Below are 18188 nucleotides of genomic sequence, written 5' to 3' on the forward strand. Positions count from 1 at the left end.
TGCAGGTTGCCCTGTGATTACCTTACGCTAGTGATCTAGTCTGGAAAGTCACAAAAGCCCATTCTGAAGCATGTGGTAGTATCAAGAGCAAGAACTGCCAGGAAATACACTGATACTTTAGGTTTGTGTGGCACAGAGCCCATTTATCTCTCTTCCCCATTCAATCTGCTGAACCAGCTCCACGTCACCTCCTACGGTAATGCTACTCCATTGAAACTCCACGCGCTAATGGTCCTGCTTTATCCTCCTGCTGCCAGCCCTGAGTCAATGCCAGTATGCGGAGGGCACAGCCACGCTATTCCCATGCTGACCCATTAAAAAGGAGGCTTTTAAGTCGTAACTGTTTCTTCAGTGTCCTAAGTGAACTATCCAATCCTTGGAAATCTGAGGCTGGTGGAATTGAAATCTGACATCTGCCACAGTCTGTAAACTGCCAACGCATCTGTAAGAAATGTCAATGAGTTTAGTGTGCAGTAGAAAAACTTACTATCCAAATGCACATCCAGAAGGGCACGGCTTCTTAAACCCAAATATAGGAAAACGGACATCTGAACCCAAAATCCCAGTTAAAAACAGCTCCACTCCATTACAAGAAAGAACATACTAACACCGCTTTCAAAATAATTTTATTAGTCAACCACAATTATAAAATTTAAATATTTATATGGCAAGATGGGAATTTCTTTAAAAGTAACCCAACATTCCAAATTGCATTTTGCTGCAGTATACACAGGAATGGTTCTGTTTCTTTTACGAGTTGATCCAACGTCATCCTTCAGTTATTCAACCGCTTCTTGAAGATATGTCTAAGTTTGGGAATGCACTTCACATTTCTCAGTGCAATATATAAAAGAAAAAATTCAAGAGCATGATAAACTGATTCCAAAAAGAAAAGGGAAAAACAAAACCAACAGGGCAGGCACTTTGAAGTTGGCTACTCCATAAGGTTCACATTTGCACGTGTTGTTAATCTGAAGTCTTTCAACTGTGACATGTTCCTTTGATGCACACAAATAACTGTTCCAAATACCGCAATTTGTTTTGCAAAACATGCATGAAGACCCCAAATGTTTTAAATCTTCTGGAGGAGAGAAGGAACACAAAAGCAGCCGGAAATGGAAGCATTCACAAACATCAGTATAAGGCCCTTTACCATTTATTCAAAGTAACGCGCTAAACCCCTTCATTCTCAGGTAATAAATTAAGAGGCCGAGATACACATCGTCTGCGAGGGTGAGGATACTGGAGGTTGGCAGTGTCAGCATCGCAAGAGTGCTCTATCAGAGGAGGAGGAGGAAGGAGCTGGGCGTGACTGGACCATCTCGATCCAGCCCGTGGGGAATCCAGAGGGGGAAAGAAATACCTGAAACAATTAAGACAGGAACAAAACACCAAAACAAAAACAAAAACAAAACAAAACAAAAAACAAGAAAAAAGAGAAAGGCAGTAAATACAAGGAGAACCAAAGGGGAGAAAAGACATGCTGGAAAAACAAAACCAAAAAAAAAAGCTTTAGTATATCCATGCCGAAACCAATAGAACATAATAGCAGAAATCAAGGCTCGTAATTCAAAATAAGACAAATCCGGAAACTGTTCTTTAAGGAAAAAAAAGTTTTGCCCTGAAACTCATAGAAGGAATTCTGTAATAATAATTCTAGTACACATTTTACAGAATGAATGAACCGCTTTGGAATAATTTGATAACACATCTCTGAACACGCTTTCACTCTCCCTCACATCATTCCTGTGACCTGTTAACAGCTTTCAGTAACGCCCCGTTTGCGACACAAGTTCAACATTAAAAATCACGTCAAGTACATTTTCTGCGGATGCATCTAATTCAGATGAACTTCACTGGACTTCCAGAGCAGACATAAAAACATCACATCGCTTTTACAATAGTTGAAATTTAATAGCTTACATTTACAGAAGATAACTGCTTTCAGCCAAGTACAATCTGTGTATATTTATGTATTTCTGCAAAATACTCAGGATCAACTTCAGCTTCCCGGTGACTCCAGGACTCACAATGACACCACGCCATTTTTCTGCTGCTTTTATTAGAACTTACCCGTAATGCTCGTGTGTTTTAGTCTAACTACATGAGATACCTACAGGTGTTGTCTGTTTACAGTTCTGTGGACTTGCCTCAAAGAACAGCTGTACACTTTACGAAATGAACGGACAATCCACAACATGGCTGCATTTTGGTTTCGACTTGCGTATGGCTCAAACATTTGCTCAGGATTTTAGTTACGCATGGAATCATCGCCACAAGAACATACAAACACGTCAGAAAAAGTCTGTGTCAGGATGAAGAAAGTTTGACAGTACTTACAGAACACATATTTTAAGTCATACTAAGTTATAAACCAGGCAATAGCAAGCTATCAAAAGCTACCATCTGTACAATTGTCAAAGCACAATTTTCGCTTTAAAACTAACAGTTGCATATATTACAAAGCAGTTACAAATCTGTGATGTTAAGGAATCTCAGTCAAGTGTTAAACACTATGAAATGTAAAACACAGCAGTTATCAAAACAATTTTAAATGTAAGTTACTTTAATGGTCACTTCCCTCCTCCCATCCCAACCAAGGACAAGATTCCCATTCTGACTCAAGAACAAGCTCATTGGACAAGTTATTTTAAGAAACTGCTCGGATGGAAGATTTTTTTTTCTTTTCTTTTTTTTTAACAAAAAGCTTCTCCTAGTATTTTTCTATCAGGAGTTTCAACAGTATCAAACTGTGCGGCCTAGTACAAAAAAAAGTACACAACGTGGTTTAAAAAGGTTTTTTGAATAGCGTTTAGTAGTTAGCAGGCTGCTGGTGTCTTGGGAGAGGTCAAACGGCGTTGGGGAGGGGAAAAAGGAGTTCATTTTCCATTCCTGTGTGCATGCAACAAGCAGCAAAACATCAAAGTTACTCCAGTTAGCTTGGTATCAGCTCTGCTTTCTGTTAAAAAGGACATAATACAGATGGAGAAGGGAAATTGTATCACAAATCCAGACATACATAATTATATCAGCATAACAATATCACCCTACCAACTCCTTTCCAACAATCCCTATCTTCTATTTAGAAACTATTTTGGCTGAGAACCCACTTTGGTGACTGTGTTTTAACAGTTTCCCAGCGACCCCAATGTGCCTACGCCGTAGCTATTTTATGTGTTTAAACATATCAACACCAAAACATCACATTTGTGGTTATAAAGTAGATTGTGTAGCATACCAATTTAGTCAAATGTCAGTAAATAAATCTTTACTATAAATGTTAATTGCTAAGAAATAGTTAGCAACTATGTTTATGCAGTTCATGCCAACATGATTATAACAGAAATCGTGTTAAGTGCACCTTACTATGAATATGTCCCAGGATGGATTAGATTCCACAGCCTTACTTCTGTAAACCAAAAGTGACTCCCAATACCTAACTTTCAAAACACAGAGCGATGGAGGAAATCTAAAATAACAGCACAAGTTTCAGTTTCATGATGGCTTCCTACCAATGTAAGGGAGAGAACCAGCACCACTGGGGTGGGGTATGGTTGTCTTTCTGGCAGCACGGCTTAGATAAGGAGATTATGGATCCACCCCCTGTACTGAAGAGGTATAAGATGGCCTCTATCTCCTCCCTGCAGGAGCACAGACCTCTTACAGCTACATGTCTTTCGATATTCCATGTCCAAGATGGGAATAATTCCAGCACTTTTTGCTACACAATAAGTAGCGATTGGAACCAGATGACCAATATAATTTTGGCTTCCTTTCTCTTTGGAGGCTTGTCCCATAACCACCTCTTGCTCTCCATTTTTCTTGTGAAGAAATGTGAATGCCTTTCTCTCTTCAATGGAGCTAGGGATTTGGAAGCCAGAAATGCCATTCTGAACTGCCAGGACTGCACAGGGGTGGTAGAAGGGGGAATAGCAACACTCCAAAAACTATCCTAGTGCTTTACTGATGGGCATTTTAAATTAAAAGAAAAAGATTTCCATTGGTAGCTGTATATGGATGGAAATGAAGGCATCTGGGGAAAAACTAACAGAGGAGGGCAAAGAACCTGGAAGATTCTGCTGTGGGATTTGGTCACACCAAGCCCTTCTATGGCACACATCCTGTAAAGCTCTGTACTCACTTCCCCTTACAAATGCAGGACCCAGAAATTTCTAGAGCTGAGTGTACACAAACTAAAAGCTGGTTTTGGTTAAGGCAGTTTAATTCACCTATTCAGTAGCAGTTAAAGAATAAAAACATAGAAAGCAGTAACAATTCCACTTGTATAAGGAAGATTAAAAAAAAACCAAATTTTTACTCAAATGATGTTACACCTGCAAAAATGCAAGTAAAATAAACAAACTCCAGCCTATGCTTGTTGCAGACCTATGCTACAAAGTGTCTTTCTTTTCCTTCTTCCATTCTGCTACACTATCCCAGTCAAAAACAGATTTTATTGCTGGTATTTTCGCTTAACTTCGATACGTGCATCTAAATGGCAGTTACAAAGCAGTATGATCAATTTCTCCTGATTCAGAACTACTTCAGGAAAGTTTTTAAGAATGCAAAAAGACTGCAAGTAAAAACCATTGCTTCCACTGCTTGTTTATACAAGGTAATTCCTCTCACTACTAGCATAGCAGACACTGACACAAAGCAAGGCCAGAATAGCTTGCAGTAGTATTCGTGCAATAAGTGACACCACACTTTAAAAGAATACAAGACATGAAAACTAAGTGAAATTAAGAAGATTCAGAGAAGAAAGCATTTGCTGAGATCCAGTCCCTCTAGCAGTTAGCCTACCTGCTGGCAGATGATCCATTTAGTGAATTCTGTAGGCTTGTATTGGCTGAACCAAGAGAGGCGTTAAAAATCCCCTGCTGGGAACCACCGTTGACTGGACTCCCGTTACCTTTCAGTATACCAGTACACTTCCAGTTGTCCATGTAATTAGCTGCAAATGTACACAGACAGAAACTGTTAGTTTGGACTCTGAAAGTTATGGTATTTCAACTGCAGGGTATCTGGTGTGAATTAGAAATCTACTTCAGCACCAACATATATATTCTGAGTAGCTGGTCCTTTAGCTGCTTGGCATCCTCTGCTTATCCATTATTTAAACCTACATTTTGTTCAGTGGTAAGAATGAGTTTGCTTTATCCTTAATAATAGGCCAACTGAGAAACTACTGAGAACAGATGAGGAAACTGCCTGAGTTTTGTTGTCACTGCTTGAAATTGGAACAGAAATATAAAAAAGCTCAAAGGGAATAAAAGAAGAAGCCAGATTGCCTGAATACTGTTTTAACAGAACACAGTTTCACAGGGTTTGGCAGCAGGCAAAGACAACAACTCAATACAAATTAGTTCCAAATAGTGACAATTTTACATAGCTGTGATCTGCTAAAACAATTCAAGGTTACCAGATATAGCACAGTAACAGCTATTCACAGAAACTTAAATCATGCCCATGTTCCAGCACTGTATTTGCTTTTTTGTCCGGAACATCAGTGTAAAAACATATCATTCACTGATCTAACAACCTTTTACACCAAAAAAACTTCCTTGAATACATTCAGCATAGCACAAAGCTGATGAACTTGAAGCAGAAGACCTGTAGAGTTCTTACCCTTCCAAAGCCTAACGCAGCCGTCATCACCAGAGGAGGCCAGCACCGTGCCCGTGATGTTCCAGCTGACTCGCCACACCTGGGAGTTGTGATTGTCAAACTGTGCCACGATGTGAATTTCAAACTTTGTTAATCCTCCAGATGAAGTCAGCTCTTTCCTGTTAAAGAGAGGAGGGACAGTTTTGCACACAACTTCTGGCTTGAATACGACGACAAAAAGAGGACTAGATCCTTCAAGAAATGTACTTAGCAGCTGTATAATACATTAGGAGTACTAAGAGATATCCTTTGCATCTCAGGTACTACTAAGAAAGACTCTACAGGATGCACCGTATCATACTGAACCATGCTCCAGTTGTCCTTTTAAGCTCACCTTAGAGGTTTTAGTGTGAAAATCCGTACATCTTTGGTTGCCACAGCTAAGATGTGAAAGGACCTTCCCAGATTTGGGGCAAACGCAATATCGTGCACAGGATCTGTGACTGTCATCAAAGCTTCTGCTTTCGCATATTTCCTGTTGGGCATGAAAAATTACCATTAGTGCCATTAAAACTGCCAGGCTCACTAATCATGTAAAGTAGACATAACAGAGCAGGGAAAAGGTGGTTGGTTAGGATACATAACGATGCACAGCTGTAATTATTTTAACATAAATTACATTCTAGCTAATAACTACAAGCTGATTTCTTCAGAAAGTGAATTCATCAGATACGTTAACTACTAATGTCATAACAATGAATGTATGGGAACTGTTGAGTCATGGCCTGAGCCACTGGATGATCACGTGGGGAAAGGACTTGGTCAGCCCTGGGAGCACAGGTGAAGGCAATTCAGCTGTGTGACCGGAAGGAATTCCTTGTGCAAAATTCTGCACAAAAACTTAGCAGAAGAATAAAAGCCACTTTCCCTTTAAAGTTCCAGTAGGAACACTAGAGTTTCTGTGCTGACAGAATAAAATTATCAAAATCTGCCATTTCCTTCGAAATCTGTTAGCATTCTGAGGTGCCTCTCCTGTCCAAAGCCTTACAGACAAAATTGAGGAGTATTATTATTTCCCCCTTCACTCCATAAGGAACAACAGGAACGAAACAGAAGGCTGGACATTACAAGCTATTCTAAGATCCCATAAATACACTGTTATTTAGCATACCTGGTATTTTCATTGTATTCATAAATCTGAACTTTAGCCAATATATTTGGACTGTTGTCGTCACTTCCGACAGCTATCATTGGAGAATGTGCTCTGGAGCTGGAAGTAAAAAGATACAAATTCTGTTACTAATTATTTCACAAGTAACTTCCAAAATTTAAGACACACCTGTATATAAAACAAAAAGATTGCCTAGAAAGAAATACAAAGTATCATTCATAGTTACCAGTACTACCTCAACTCTGTTCTCTTGAATGTCTACCTTATACAACAAATAAAGATAAACCATTAAGGGACACTATTTGGAATTTAGTTCAGGACAACAGATGCCCCCAGACATCGAGATTAAATTCATAGATGTGTTTGCAGTGAAGTTTGCTCTAAGGAATATGGCAGAATCCGCATCCAATGCAGTACTCGCAGTGACTGATTTAGGGGGGTTTCATTCAGATTCTGGAAAACCAGTTACAAAAGGTATACGAGCACTAGTTTTTAAATCAACTTTTAGCACAGCTTCTGAGGGTGATGTAGAGATAAAGCCTATACTCTTAACCTTTAGGACAGATGACTTATGTATTCTTCAGGGTGGGGACAACCCAACCATCACATTCCTCTGGTCTCTTTCTGACCAAGTAGGTTAAATCATGACTGAGCCCCTGAAGATACAACTAAAGGAATAATACAACCCTTAGGCTTTGTGTTAGTAAAACCTGTGGTTCCTAGCACTGCTAAGGGTGCACATCCTTGTTACCTATGGTGACAACTTCCTGAAGCAAAGACATGGGAACGCTCTCTTCATAAACACTTTTCCTTAGGAAACACTCAGCTAAGTTTTGTGGGATAAAGAAAGCACGTTGCAGTTCTTTAGCTTGTTCATCACTATTTGTAATTAAGATGTGAATAGAACCTCACAGGACAGAATGACGTTCTATAACACTTCCCTGAACTAACACTTCCATAATGAACATTTTGGATCTTCTGCTTACACAGTCATAAAGCAACACCTTCAGCTTTAACATACCTTGAAGGATTCCACGAAATGCAACTGCAGCTTAGCTTACATGAGATTTCATGCTGCAGTGACCACTGACTGAGGTTCATCACATCTGGGGCTTCATAAATCCTTACAACTCCATCTGCTGAGCAAGTCGCTAACATAAGACCCATGTGCTTGGGAGCAAACTTCACATCTGTAACAGATGTCCTACTGTCTACCAGAGTGGTCCTCTTTACCTGCAAAAGAAAGGCAGAAACCCTTGGAAGTCTCCATCTGAAATGCCTTTCCTAATTTGTTGACTTTAGTCCCGTTGCCCAGAAGCTAGTGAAAGTCTGATAATACCACTTCATAGCATCATTTACCTCTTCCATCCAGAACGAGAATAACTTTATACACCGACTTAATGGGAAAAAGAACAGAGTACAGCACTGTTGCCATTTCAAGCAAGGACAAACACACTGTGATATCAAAGTGCTGAGAGCAACAGAAGTTGTTTAGATTAAACTTCCAAACTTCAATGTTGGGAAGCTTTAGTACAAAGTAGAAAATTGCAGATAACTGAAGGTAGAATACAGTACTGGAGGAACAGTACATTTGTAAGACTGAGTATCTGCAAAAAAAAAAAAAAATAAAATCTATTATAGAAATTCCCCCTGTGAAATGCTACCCAGAAAATCCACTTCTGAGCAAAACATTTTATTCTCCAAACCTGAGCTACAGTTTCAAAGAGGAAAAAGAATGGCACAAGATGGTTTCAGATAAATGAAGAATAAAATAACCTACAACTTCAATTCCATCACGTATGGGATTCACGTCTGCAGGTTTGCAGAACACCTAAAAATACCAATATTAGTGACACTAACTGGTCTGAATGTTGCCATTTTGCTGTCTGTCCAGAAGTCCTGATAGTACTCCTTCTATTTTGGAACACTGCCACAGATGAACAAAACACACTAAAGTCAAGGACACTTTCTATTAGAGAAGAAAACCTCCTGCAATCTGTTTCAGGAATAGCATATATGTTGCAGACTCCCAGACGTCCAGCAAACGGTATTTACAACAACTTCATGTTCAGCCTTCTGTGTAATGCTGGAGTTCAGACAGTTTAAAGCTTCAGTCCAATACAATAAGCAAACAAATCAACAAGGAACAGCAAACCTGTTTTTATGGGCACATGTAAGAACTGTAATTAACACGTTAAAATCTTACCCAGTGACTTTGGCCTCGCAGTTTATCATTGGATTCTCCCACTATTTCTTCCCACACAGCTGCCGTTCTATCAAATGAGCAGGAGGCCAAGACCTGCCCAAATTCAGGATGGGCCCATGTCACGCGCCACACAGAGCCGCTGTGTGTCTGCAAGATAACACAGAATGGGACAGTACAGAGAAACACGTTACTGCAGGGGAACATGAAGGGCTTACCACACACTTTTGTGGCTGTAAAACAGAAGTAAGCAGTCTGAAGCAGTGTGACCATTCCTGTGGTGCCTAAATTCTTATACAAAGTTCAAAGCAATGGCTGAATTCGTTAATTTCTGTAAAGTTTTGCTATTATTTAACTGTTACAAGGTAATGAAGAGCACATCTAGGTACTGCTCATTATTGCTTTCAAATCCTACGCTCAAAAAAAAATAGTTGCCAACTAAGATTCTGTCTTGACAGGAGAAATGGAGTATAAAAGCTCTACAAAAAGAAAGAGAGAGATCACAGCATTACTGCGTAATGACTATTAATACAAACCTTCCAGCTTGCAGTGCAATGCCAATCCCCATTTTCACTCTTGTCCCAGACCTATTGAAAAAAAACAGAAGACAATCATATAATTTGTAGATAAGTGCACTAGATAATAACAGAAAACACAGCCACTCAGAAAAGGGAAATTACTATTGGATGTTTTCATCTGGAATAATCTTGGCACACTACACAACTACACTACACTCAACTTCCTTCCTACCGATATGAAGAACAGGCACACGCCTGCAAAATCCACCATCATGTGAAGTCTGTCATTTTTAAACAACGTACTGCTCACAAGGAGACATTATGGTAGTGTTCAATACTTCATTTTGACATTACATCCCAGTAGCAAATCACTTTGTGTTATTGCAGCCATCCCAACAAGCTCAGATGTGGTCCCCAAATGTTGACGTGGCTCCTGGCTGTCACCTCAGACAGAACAGAACAGCTCTATGGGAGAGGATCTACAGAGATTGTGGATTGTGACTGCAAGTCAAAGCAAGGCAGCAAACAAAACAAATCTAGTGGTACAAAATGGGGTAAAAGATCTTATCATTGCTTCTAATATTTCTAAATTGATCTATGAACCACAAACAGGTAACGCAACCTCCTATTCTCTGTTTATCACCCTGATGTAAGAAAAGCCACCAATCGTATCAGCCATGAAATGCTGCAACTTCTGTGCAGCTGCTGTTCTGCAGGGCCCATTTGTGGAGGGTGGGACCTACATCAAAAATAACATGGCCGTAAAACTTCTCAACAGTCTCATTAAAGACTCTGTTATAACTGGAAAGCTACACTACGTGGTTAAAGGTGTGGTTTCTAGAAGATCTACCTACATCTTGGTGTCTTACTTTTTAGGCTTCAAGTTCTACACACTCAGCCCGATCAAAGGCTGTTGGCTCACTCCTTGGGGCTGGGTTGCTTTTTCTTTTTTCCTGTTGCTGTTCACAGAATCACAGAATCACAAGGTTGGAAAGGACCTACAAGATCATCTAGTCCAACCATCCTCCCTTTACCATACCTATAGAAAAACCCCTAACCCATATCTCCTAGCTCCCTATCCAGACACCTCTTGAACACTGCCAGGGATGGCGACTCCACCACCGCCCTGGACAGGCTATTCCAGTGCCTGACCACTCTCTGAGAAAAACTGATGGTTTTGTTTGTTTCTTAACACATGATCAGAAAGAAGAAGCCTTTTGCATGCATACTGGGTTCACATAGCAGGGTTCTGGTACTGGGGTGCTGCAGGGCGGCTTGTGTGAGCACAGCCCAGTCGTACGCCACGTCAGCTCAGAGCTCCAGCTGCTCCAACAGGACCCAACGCTACCAGAGTTGAGTGATGCTGGTTGTGCACTTAGAGAACAGATTTAAGGAAGAGAAATAATGCCACAGAGCAGCAGCTGGGAAAGAGGGCTGAGAGATGTGTGAGAACAGCCCTGAATCACAGAATGACCCGGGTTGGAAGGGACCTCAAGGATCATGTAGTTCCAACCCCCCTGCCTGGCAGGGCCACCAAACATACACCTTTACTAGNATAAAAGAATAAAAATGGAATACAGTTTTAAATCCCGTTGCCAGAAAGAAATTTACAACTTTATTTCAAACTATTAAAAAAGAAAAAAAAAAAAAAGAGGGAAACACAATTTGGAAACTTTTACACCCACAAAATTAGGCATAATTGGTGTGTTCAGATGCTGGGAAACCCAAAGGCAAACTGGAACACAAAATTGAGAACACAAATTCATAACAGAAACATTTACCAGTATTCCTCGGTACAAACTTCTGCCAAAACATCACTTCTTAGAAGAACTTATTCTAGCAAATAGCAGTGGTTGTGCACCTCGGTCTTTTTGGCTGCAATTCAGAGAATGCCCTTAGTTTTGTAATGTGGAACATAAGCTTGAATGCAGATGAAAATACATATAATCCTGCAATAAGCCACCGTGGTACAGAATGTGTGCTAGAAGATCATGATAACATCATTACGAAATTAGGAAAGAATACGAATTCAAGACTTGCTGGGCAACATAATGCTGTTCCCAAAACTGCAGTTTAAGCACCTCTTTAACCTCTATAAAGTAATGAAAAGTGATGCTCTGGTATAACAACTGTGAGGTTAGAAGTGGTGAAAGCATGTAGCAGTCCTGTGCAATCTGTGGAGGATATCATTTTAAAGCCGAGAAACTGGGGGCCTTCCAGCAGTTTCAAGCCTCCATAAACTTGCAGTGTGAAACCTTTATGTCAGCTGTAGGCTGTTTCTATAGATAGACAGTATACACACTTTCTTTTCAAAAATCCCATGGTTTAAATTTAAATGAAGTTTCAAGAGGCTCAACTAACACAAACAGATCTGGTAAAATGTTTCAGATGGTAATTTCATGATCTTTTAAGGTGAAATGACATCAAGCTACTCTGGACACTCACTACGTTTGACTTTGTTACCTGCAAACGATGATTTGGATAAATATCGCTGTAGTTAGGGCTGAAAAGAGGGACAAAAGATCAACTAACAAATACAAGCCCCAGCAAGTAAGATCCCTTCTTCAAGCAAGATAAACAATAACTTGGAGTCATCACTCTCTTGGCAGCTGACCGTTCTCCTCTTCCTGTAGCCATACCCTGCACCCCATGCGCTGACTCACAGACATTAGGTTTTGTGGCTGACTGCACATCCCAGCTTAGGTTGCTGGAAGGGTTGCTTCACAAAGCCACAGCAGTCTGAAGTCTCTGCCCATCAGACATCCTGGCTGGCTGCCCTTTCTGCTAACCAGTGTCCATTCACTCGTGACAGCACTTCTGCCAGCTGCAATTTCCTTTTCGCATTCCACAGTCATTTGAGCTTCACCATAGGAGTCCAGTGCCATGCAGACTGGCACAAATCTCTGCACTAGGAAACGTCTCTTACATAGACCTTAATCTTTCCTTTCTTCCTTGGCCATGAATTTCTTCTACACTGAACTCCAAACCACAGTGTTAGGATAATCATTTATTCTGCTCATAGCTGTGTCATGCTTGTCTTCAAAGCATAATTACAGCGCCCATTAATTCCATTTCTGATACACAACCACCTTTTAGTAGACATTGGCCACCAGAATCCCACTGCTGTGTATCTGTGGCTGATCCCTTAAGATGTCCTTATCTGAATTGCTAACCTGCTCGGGTCCCTTGTGATTCTGCTGCCACTGCTGCTGTAAGGATTTGTATTTTGCTATGCAAGTTTTCAAAGTATTGTTTTCTTTTGCTGTACGCCAAAATACTGCACAGAGTAAGTGGAGGAAATCAATGGTACAGTTGGAAAACTGGCAAACATTTTTATGAAGAGGAGTTTTAATTTCATTCTAACAAGGAATACAGTACTCCAAAGGCTGAAATAGTAAAGTTCCACTGTATGTACAGAGAATCAATGAAACTCATTTCATTCTGATCACCATTTTATTCACCTTTTTATTCTCCCTAGCAGATGCCAAAGGAGTGCCCAGCCCTTCCAGATTCTATCCTCTTCTTGAGGGAGGAAAGCATCCTTCTCTTTTCTGGGCCACGGGCTATAAAACTTAAATCAGGAATTACATGTACTCCAGCTCTCACATCGTGGTGAGCTTAAGTACATTACAGCTTCATTTCTTAGCAGCTAACATTGGTATGGAGTGCATCTGTGAATAAAGTCACCTCAGGGAAGAATTTGTTCTTCATCTACTAATATCCAAAATGGTTCTCAGAAAAGCAGCACAGAACAGATCATTTCCGATAAGTGATACTTGGGTAATTTCCAGCCAATGACCCAAAAAAACCAAATGGGTGTGTGAAGGAACAAGCACTTAGTCCATTCTGGAGTGGTACTAAATTTAATTGTTGGTCCAAGGTCACTGGATAAACAACGTCCAGAGTTAACTTCAGTGGTCACAGAATCACAGGATGACCCGGGTTGGAAGGGACCTCAAGGATCATGTAGTTCCAACCCCCCTGCCTGGCAGGGCCACCAAACATACACCTTTACTAGATCAGGTTGCCCAGGGCCCCGTCCAACCTGGTCTTGAACACCTCCAAGTGCCCCTGCAGGCACCAAGGTCAGTGCAGGACAGGAGGAGCTCCAGGCACACAGCAGCCGCTCCCTGCAGCCCAGCAGAGGCTCACGAAGGAGCAGCCCGTCCCCCTGCAGCACCGCGATGCCGCATGATGCGAACCCAGCCCCGCATCACGCCGGGGCCGCGGTCGGGACTCGTGCAGGCTCCGCAGCGCGGCCCCAGGCCCTGCCCGCCATGGCCGCGCCGCCCGCAGGCCGCGTGCGACCGCCCGTCCCGCCCAGCGCCGCGCCCACCTTGACGCTCTGGTCGCTGGAGCAGGTGGCCATGCGCCGCCCGTGGAAGTCGAAGGAGACATCGTGGATGAGGTCCCGATGATCCGCCGCGATGCTGCGCGCCACAAACATCGCGGCGCCGCCCGGCCGCCACGCTCACTGCGCTGCGCCTGCTCCGCCACGCCCGCCCGCAGCCAGGAGGCGGAGCTTCGTGCGGGGACGCAGGGAGGGCTGCCTCCTTCGGCTCTGGGTAAGGCACGTGTAAATCAGCACTAAGTGCCGTGCCGCCGTGACTGGATGCCGCTGGCAGGGGGTGCTGTGCAGATGGAGCTCCCCGCCTTGTTCCTACAGCATCCAGGGGGTGGGAGTGGCAGCGCACAAATGCACGCCGCGCTGCTCAGTACATTGGCAATGGTCAGGAGGACATAAGCGCCCTCGGTTACTGAGTGCAACCACTTTGTGCCATGTAGCGAGATAATGGGATGCGTGCTTGGACTTGGAGAAACATCAGATCATTTGCAGTTTCCAGTCACTGAGCCATAAATTTGGACTGCAATATCTAACCTCAGGCTGAGCTGAGCTGAAGACCTGAATGAATGAACATTCAATTCATGGTGATGTCTGAGGCAGAAAACTCAGTGGTATTTCCACTTTGTTATTTGCTAGATCACATACAGAGGAGTGGCATGCTGAATCGGGGCAATACTGATACTTATTTTTGAATGTTTGGATTCATTATTATCTGTAGATTACATTAAATTGAACCACAGCATAGAAGAAAGAAAAAATATCTCTAATAAGGATAGTTTTCCACTTTTGACACTGTATGCTGACGTTGTGCTCAAGTTGACTGAATAAACCTGCGTAACTTCATTAACTTCAGCTGGAAGTTCAGCATGACTCTATTAACATTGGTGGAGATACTCAAAGCAACTGCTGGAATATCAACTGCTTCATGGATAAAGGCACTCTGGAAATGGAAGTACTTTGATTTGATACAGTAGTACGAGTATTATAGAGCAATTTGATTCAGGGGAAAAACAATCCAGCAAATCCAGTCATTAAGTAGGTTTATTAGCTTTGAGTCTCCAAAGCTTAATGATCAGAAACAGTTTGCAAACGTTTGGCAAACTGCCTGGAAGTGTTCTTGTATGTGTAAAATACTGTGTTCTACAGGTGGTGAGGCACTGGAATGGGCTGCCCAGGGAGGTGGTGGAGTCACCGACCCTGGGGGTGTTCAAGGAACAACTGGATGTTGTGTTGAGGGACATGGTTTAGGGGGAGCTATTGGTAATAGGTGAATGGTTGGACTGGAAGATCTTTTAAGTCTTTTCCAACCTTGGTGATTCTATGATTCTATGATTCTATGAAGTTAGAAATCTAAAGATGGGGGTTTCAGGCGAAAGCACCCATAATTCAGCAGTATGTGAAAGATAGGAGATAGATTCTGTTCAAGGAAGAAAATACCAGAGTTAAGAGTGTAAGTCAAATGAAGTGACTGAGAGATGGCAGAAAGAAATCAGCAGCTAACACATATTACACGGGCAGATGTGGGAATAGGTAAAGTCCACAGGTCTTCACATGAGTAAAGTGGGAGTCAAACTCCTATGCACGTGTAGAGGAAGTGGAAGAGTGAACAGAGTGTCCTTTATAGGACATCCTGCTTTGTTGCTGCTACAATCACAGATTGATTTACAATCTGATTTTGTTTGTTTTGACAGGAAATCAATTGGGTGTCCCAATCTGAAATTAAAACTTAATGTTTATCTAAAAAAACCAAGAATTCTTACGTAGATACCAGAAAAAGATAAATGACAACTCCAGAAATCACATTTTACCACATAATGAAGAAAACCTTACTGGAAGACATGGTAACTAAAATAGTTCTTGATTAGCCTAAGAAACACCATTTGGGCAAAACATGCATGATCAAATATAGCTTTAGCAGCACAAAAACAAGTGAGCTAAGGGGAACCTGAAGTGGTGTTATATAAGCAAGGGGCTTAAACTGTTCTCAGTCAGATTAATGTGCAAAGAAATGCAAAGGAAAATGGAAAGAACATCCAGACATGCAACATAACTGACAGCTAGGAAGGTAGTAATGGATTCGTACCAGATGGATATGAGGGTTGATCTCAGACCATATAAATACATCTGAGCTATCTTTAAACTAGTGATGTCAGGATGGGAAATAGAAATAGAGCTTGTAGGAGTAAAAATGTAAAATAGCAAGCCCAGAGAGTTCTCATAGAGGAGACAGATAAGTCTGAACTTAGTAGCTGTGACTTTCCCATCTGTTTTGGTGTGAATGGAAAGAATAAGCAGAACTAAGACAACGTACGCAATAGCTCACAAAGTTGACAGTCAAACCATCTTTTGTGGACTGCACCTAATGTAATACTAAAAGCAATAATAAATCTGTTGCTTACAGAACAGGCATTTGCCCTCGTTTGTGAGTTAAGGAAGCCTTTAGTGCATTTACTTGTGTGGATAATGTGAATCTTTCGCTGTGCTACAAAATAAGATTTCACAGCACCACAGTAATATTTAATTACTTGGACAGGGACGTCAAACAGGATTCGGTGAAGTCTAGCCTCATTTCCACTGTAGTCTGCTTATTATTTATAAAGTATAAAAAGAGTGTCGTGGTTATGGAAGGTGGTGGTGCATGAAAGAGTGTGAAAGAGTGAAAAGGGAGGTGTAGGACAATTCAATGCAGAGACAGGCTGAGAGCACTGAGGGATTTTGGCTGACTGCGAGGAGGATTAAGTGACCCTCTCCATCTTTTGCTGGATCCCAACCCCTCCAGTCTCCAGATTCAGGTTCTCCTTGCCCACTCTTCATACCTCTCCAGCAGCAGCATAGACATTGTTGACATCTCCTCCATCTCTTCCATTGCTCAGCTGCGCCCATAAAGGGAAGGGGCAGAGATAAGACTGAGTCAGATAGGTCTCGTTTGCTACTGCTGATGGCACATACTCACTCTGAGAGTGAGTATAAAACATTTAAATACAGTATAACATATAGAAATAAAAGTATATTTCACTCAGGATGAAAGAGTTTGCTAACAGGATCTAGAAATCAGTTGTTCATACAGCATGAACAGCTCATACAAGTTGTCTTTCTCTCTTCAGAAGAAAAGGTGTTTGCACTGGAAAGAAAGAGCAGAGCCTGGCAGCTCTCTAGTAGGACTTCTTTGCTGCCCTGTGCTTCAGCATCCATAGGCAAACTGCACATGTATTTCCTGCACCTTAAGCTGGCCTTGCTGTTCTCTATTCAAGTAGAAGAAAGATTCTAAGGTTCAAATGGAAACATCAGCATTGGTCGTCAGTATAAATAAATGTTTTTAATTATCTTTCTTTCCCTTTGGAAAGAGTGTAATAAAGGCTTCTACTAGGGCATGCTATCTAAACTCTGTCTGGTAAAAATCTGAGCTTCTAGTGCAGCAGAAGTGGTACAAGGCAGTTTGAAAGATTTCTGTCATCAAAGCTGATACCACCATCACAGTATGAGCTACAGAGATAACTAATAACTCATAACTCTTGTTACATGATTGGTACTTTTGCTGCTGCTAAGCGTAACAACCAGGCTTCATTAGAATTCTGTTAAGCTATAATAAGCCAAAGAGCTTTTGAAATCAGCATTTACAGAAAAAACACTTATTCCTCAATCCCAACAAGATTACCCACCTAAATATAAACATACACACAGACATCATTAATAGATTTCTGCAGCAGTGAGTTTAATAGACGCAGAGTTCATCTTGAAAACAGCCTCATACTTTTAACTTTCAACAAAAGAATGATCCTTGGGGCCATTCTCATGTGTCTAAAAGTAGGTGCTTGCAGAGTCATGACCAGAAGACCAGATTCTATTAAACATTCCAGTACTAACAGGAATCCCAGCCATGACAAGCGCCTGTGCTTCCAGACAGCTTCGGACTTGGAGGAATATTATTGAAAGGGCAGTGAAAGACCAAGGGTTTCAAAGTGCTAGAAAATGCTTTCAGTTCTTCTGAGGCAGAATAGACTCTGCCTCTCACTGAGATCTTCCTAGGTATTTGAAACACCAGGATTAAAAACATGCACTGAAAACCCAAACAGGATTCCAGAGGAACCACACTTTAACTTCTCAATGACACACGACTGCAAGAGCTAAGTTTCCATTCACTGGAAATGTTGAGTATTTTGTTTCCTGCATTTAATTAAATTTTAATTAAAATTTAAATTTTAATTAATTTTTTTAATTAAATTTTTTAATTAAAAAAAATAAAAAAACTTCAAACTCCATCACCTTCCCAGTCAAATTCTCACCAACAAATACGATGCTTTGCAGTCAGCTGTAAGAATCATAGGGTCATAGAATCATAGAATC

At 41.3% G+C, this 18188-nt stretch overlaps 1 protein-coding gene across 3 annotated transcripts; it reads right to left on the reverse strand.

Annotated features, from left to right (window-relative positions):
- Positions 1-609: 609 nt before the first annotated feature.
- On the reverse strand, positions 610-14010 carry SEH1L (SEH1 like nucleoporin). Of its 3 annotated transcripts, none has more exons than XM_015855298.2 (9): positions 13836-14010; positions 9518-9568; positions 8985-9131; positions 7800-8011; positions 6779-6877; positions 6002-6142; positions 5629-5786; positions 4804-4954; positions 610-1363 (listed from the first exon to the last, which is right to left on the reverse strand). In XM_015855298.2, exons 1-9 carry the CDS (start codon positions 13944-13946, stop codon positions 1174-1176), a joined length of 1260 nt encoding a protein of 419 aa, XP_015710784.1. In that variant the 5' UTR covers positions 13947-14010; the 3' UTR covers positions 610-1173. The 3 variants fall into 3 exon arrangements, with proteins under 3 accessions (XP_015710784.1, XP_015710786.1, XP_015710785.1); XM_015855300.2 differs by having other exon boundaries at positions 1141-2892; XM_015855299.2 differs by having other exon boundaries at positions 1141-2959.
- Positions 14011-18188: the final 4178 nt, after the last annotated feature.

The sequence above is a fragment of the Coturnix japonica genome, chromosome 2 (assembly GCF_001577835.2).
Source record: "Coturnix japonica isolate 7356 chromosome 2, Coturnix japonica 2.1, whole genome shotgun sequence".
NCBI lineage: Eukaryota > Metazoa > Chordata > Aves > Galliformes > Phasianidae > Coturnix > Coturnix japonica.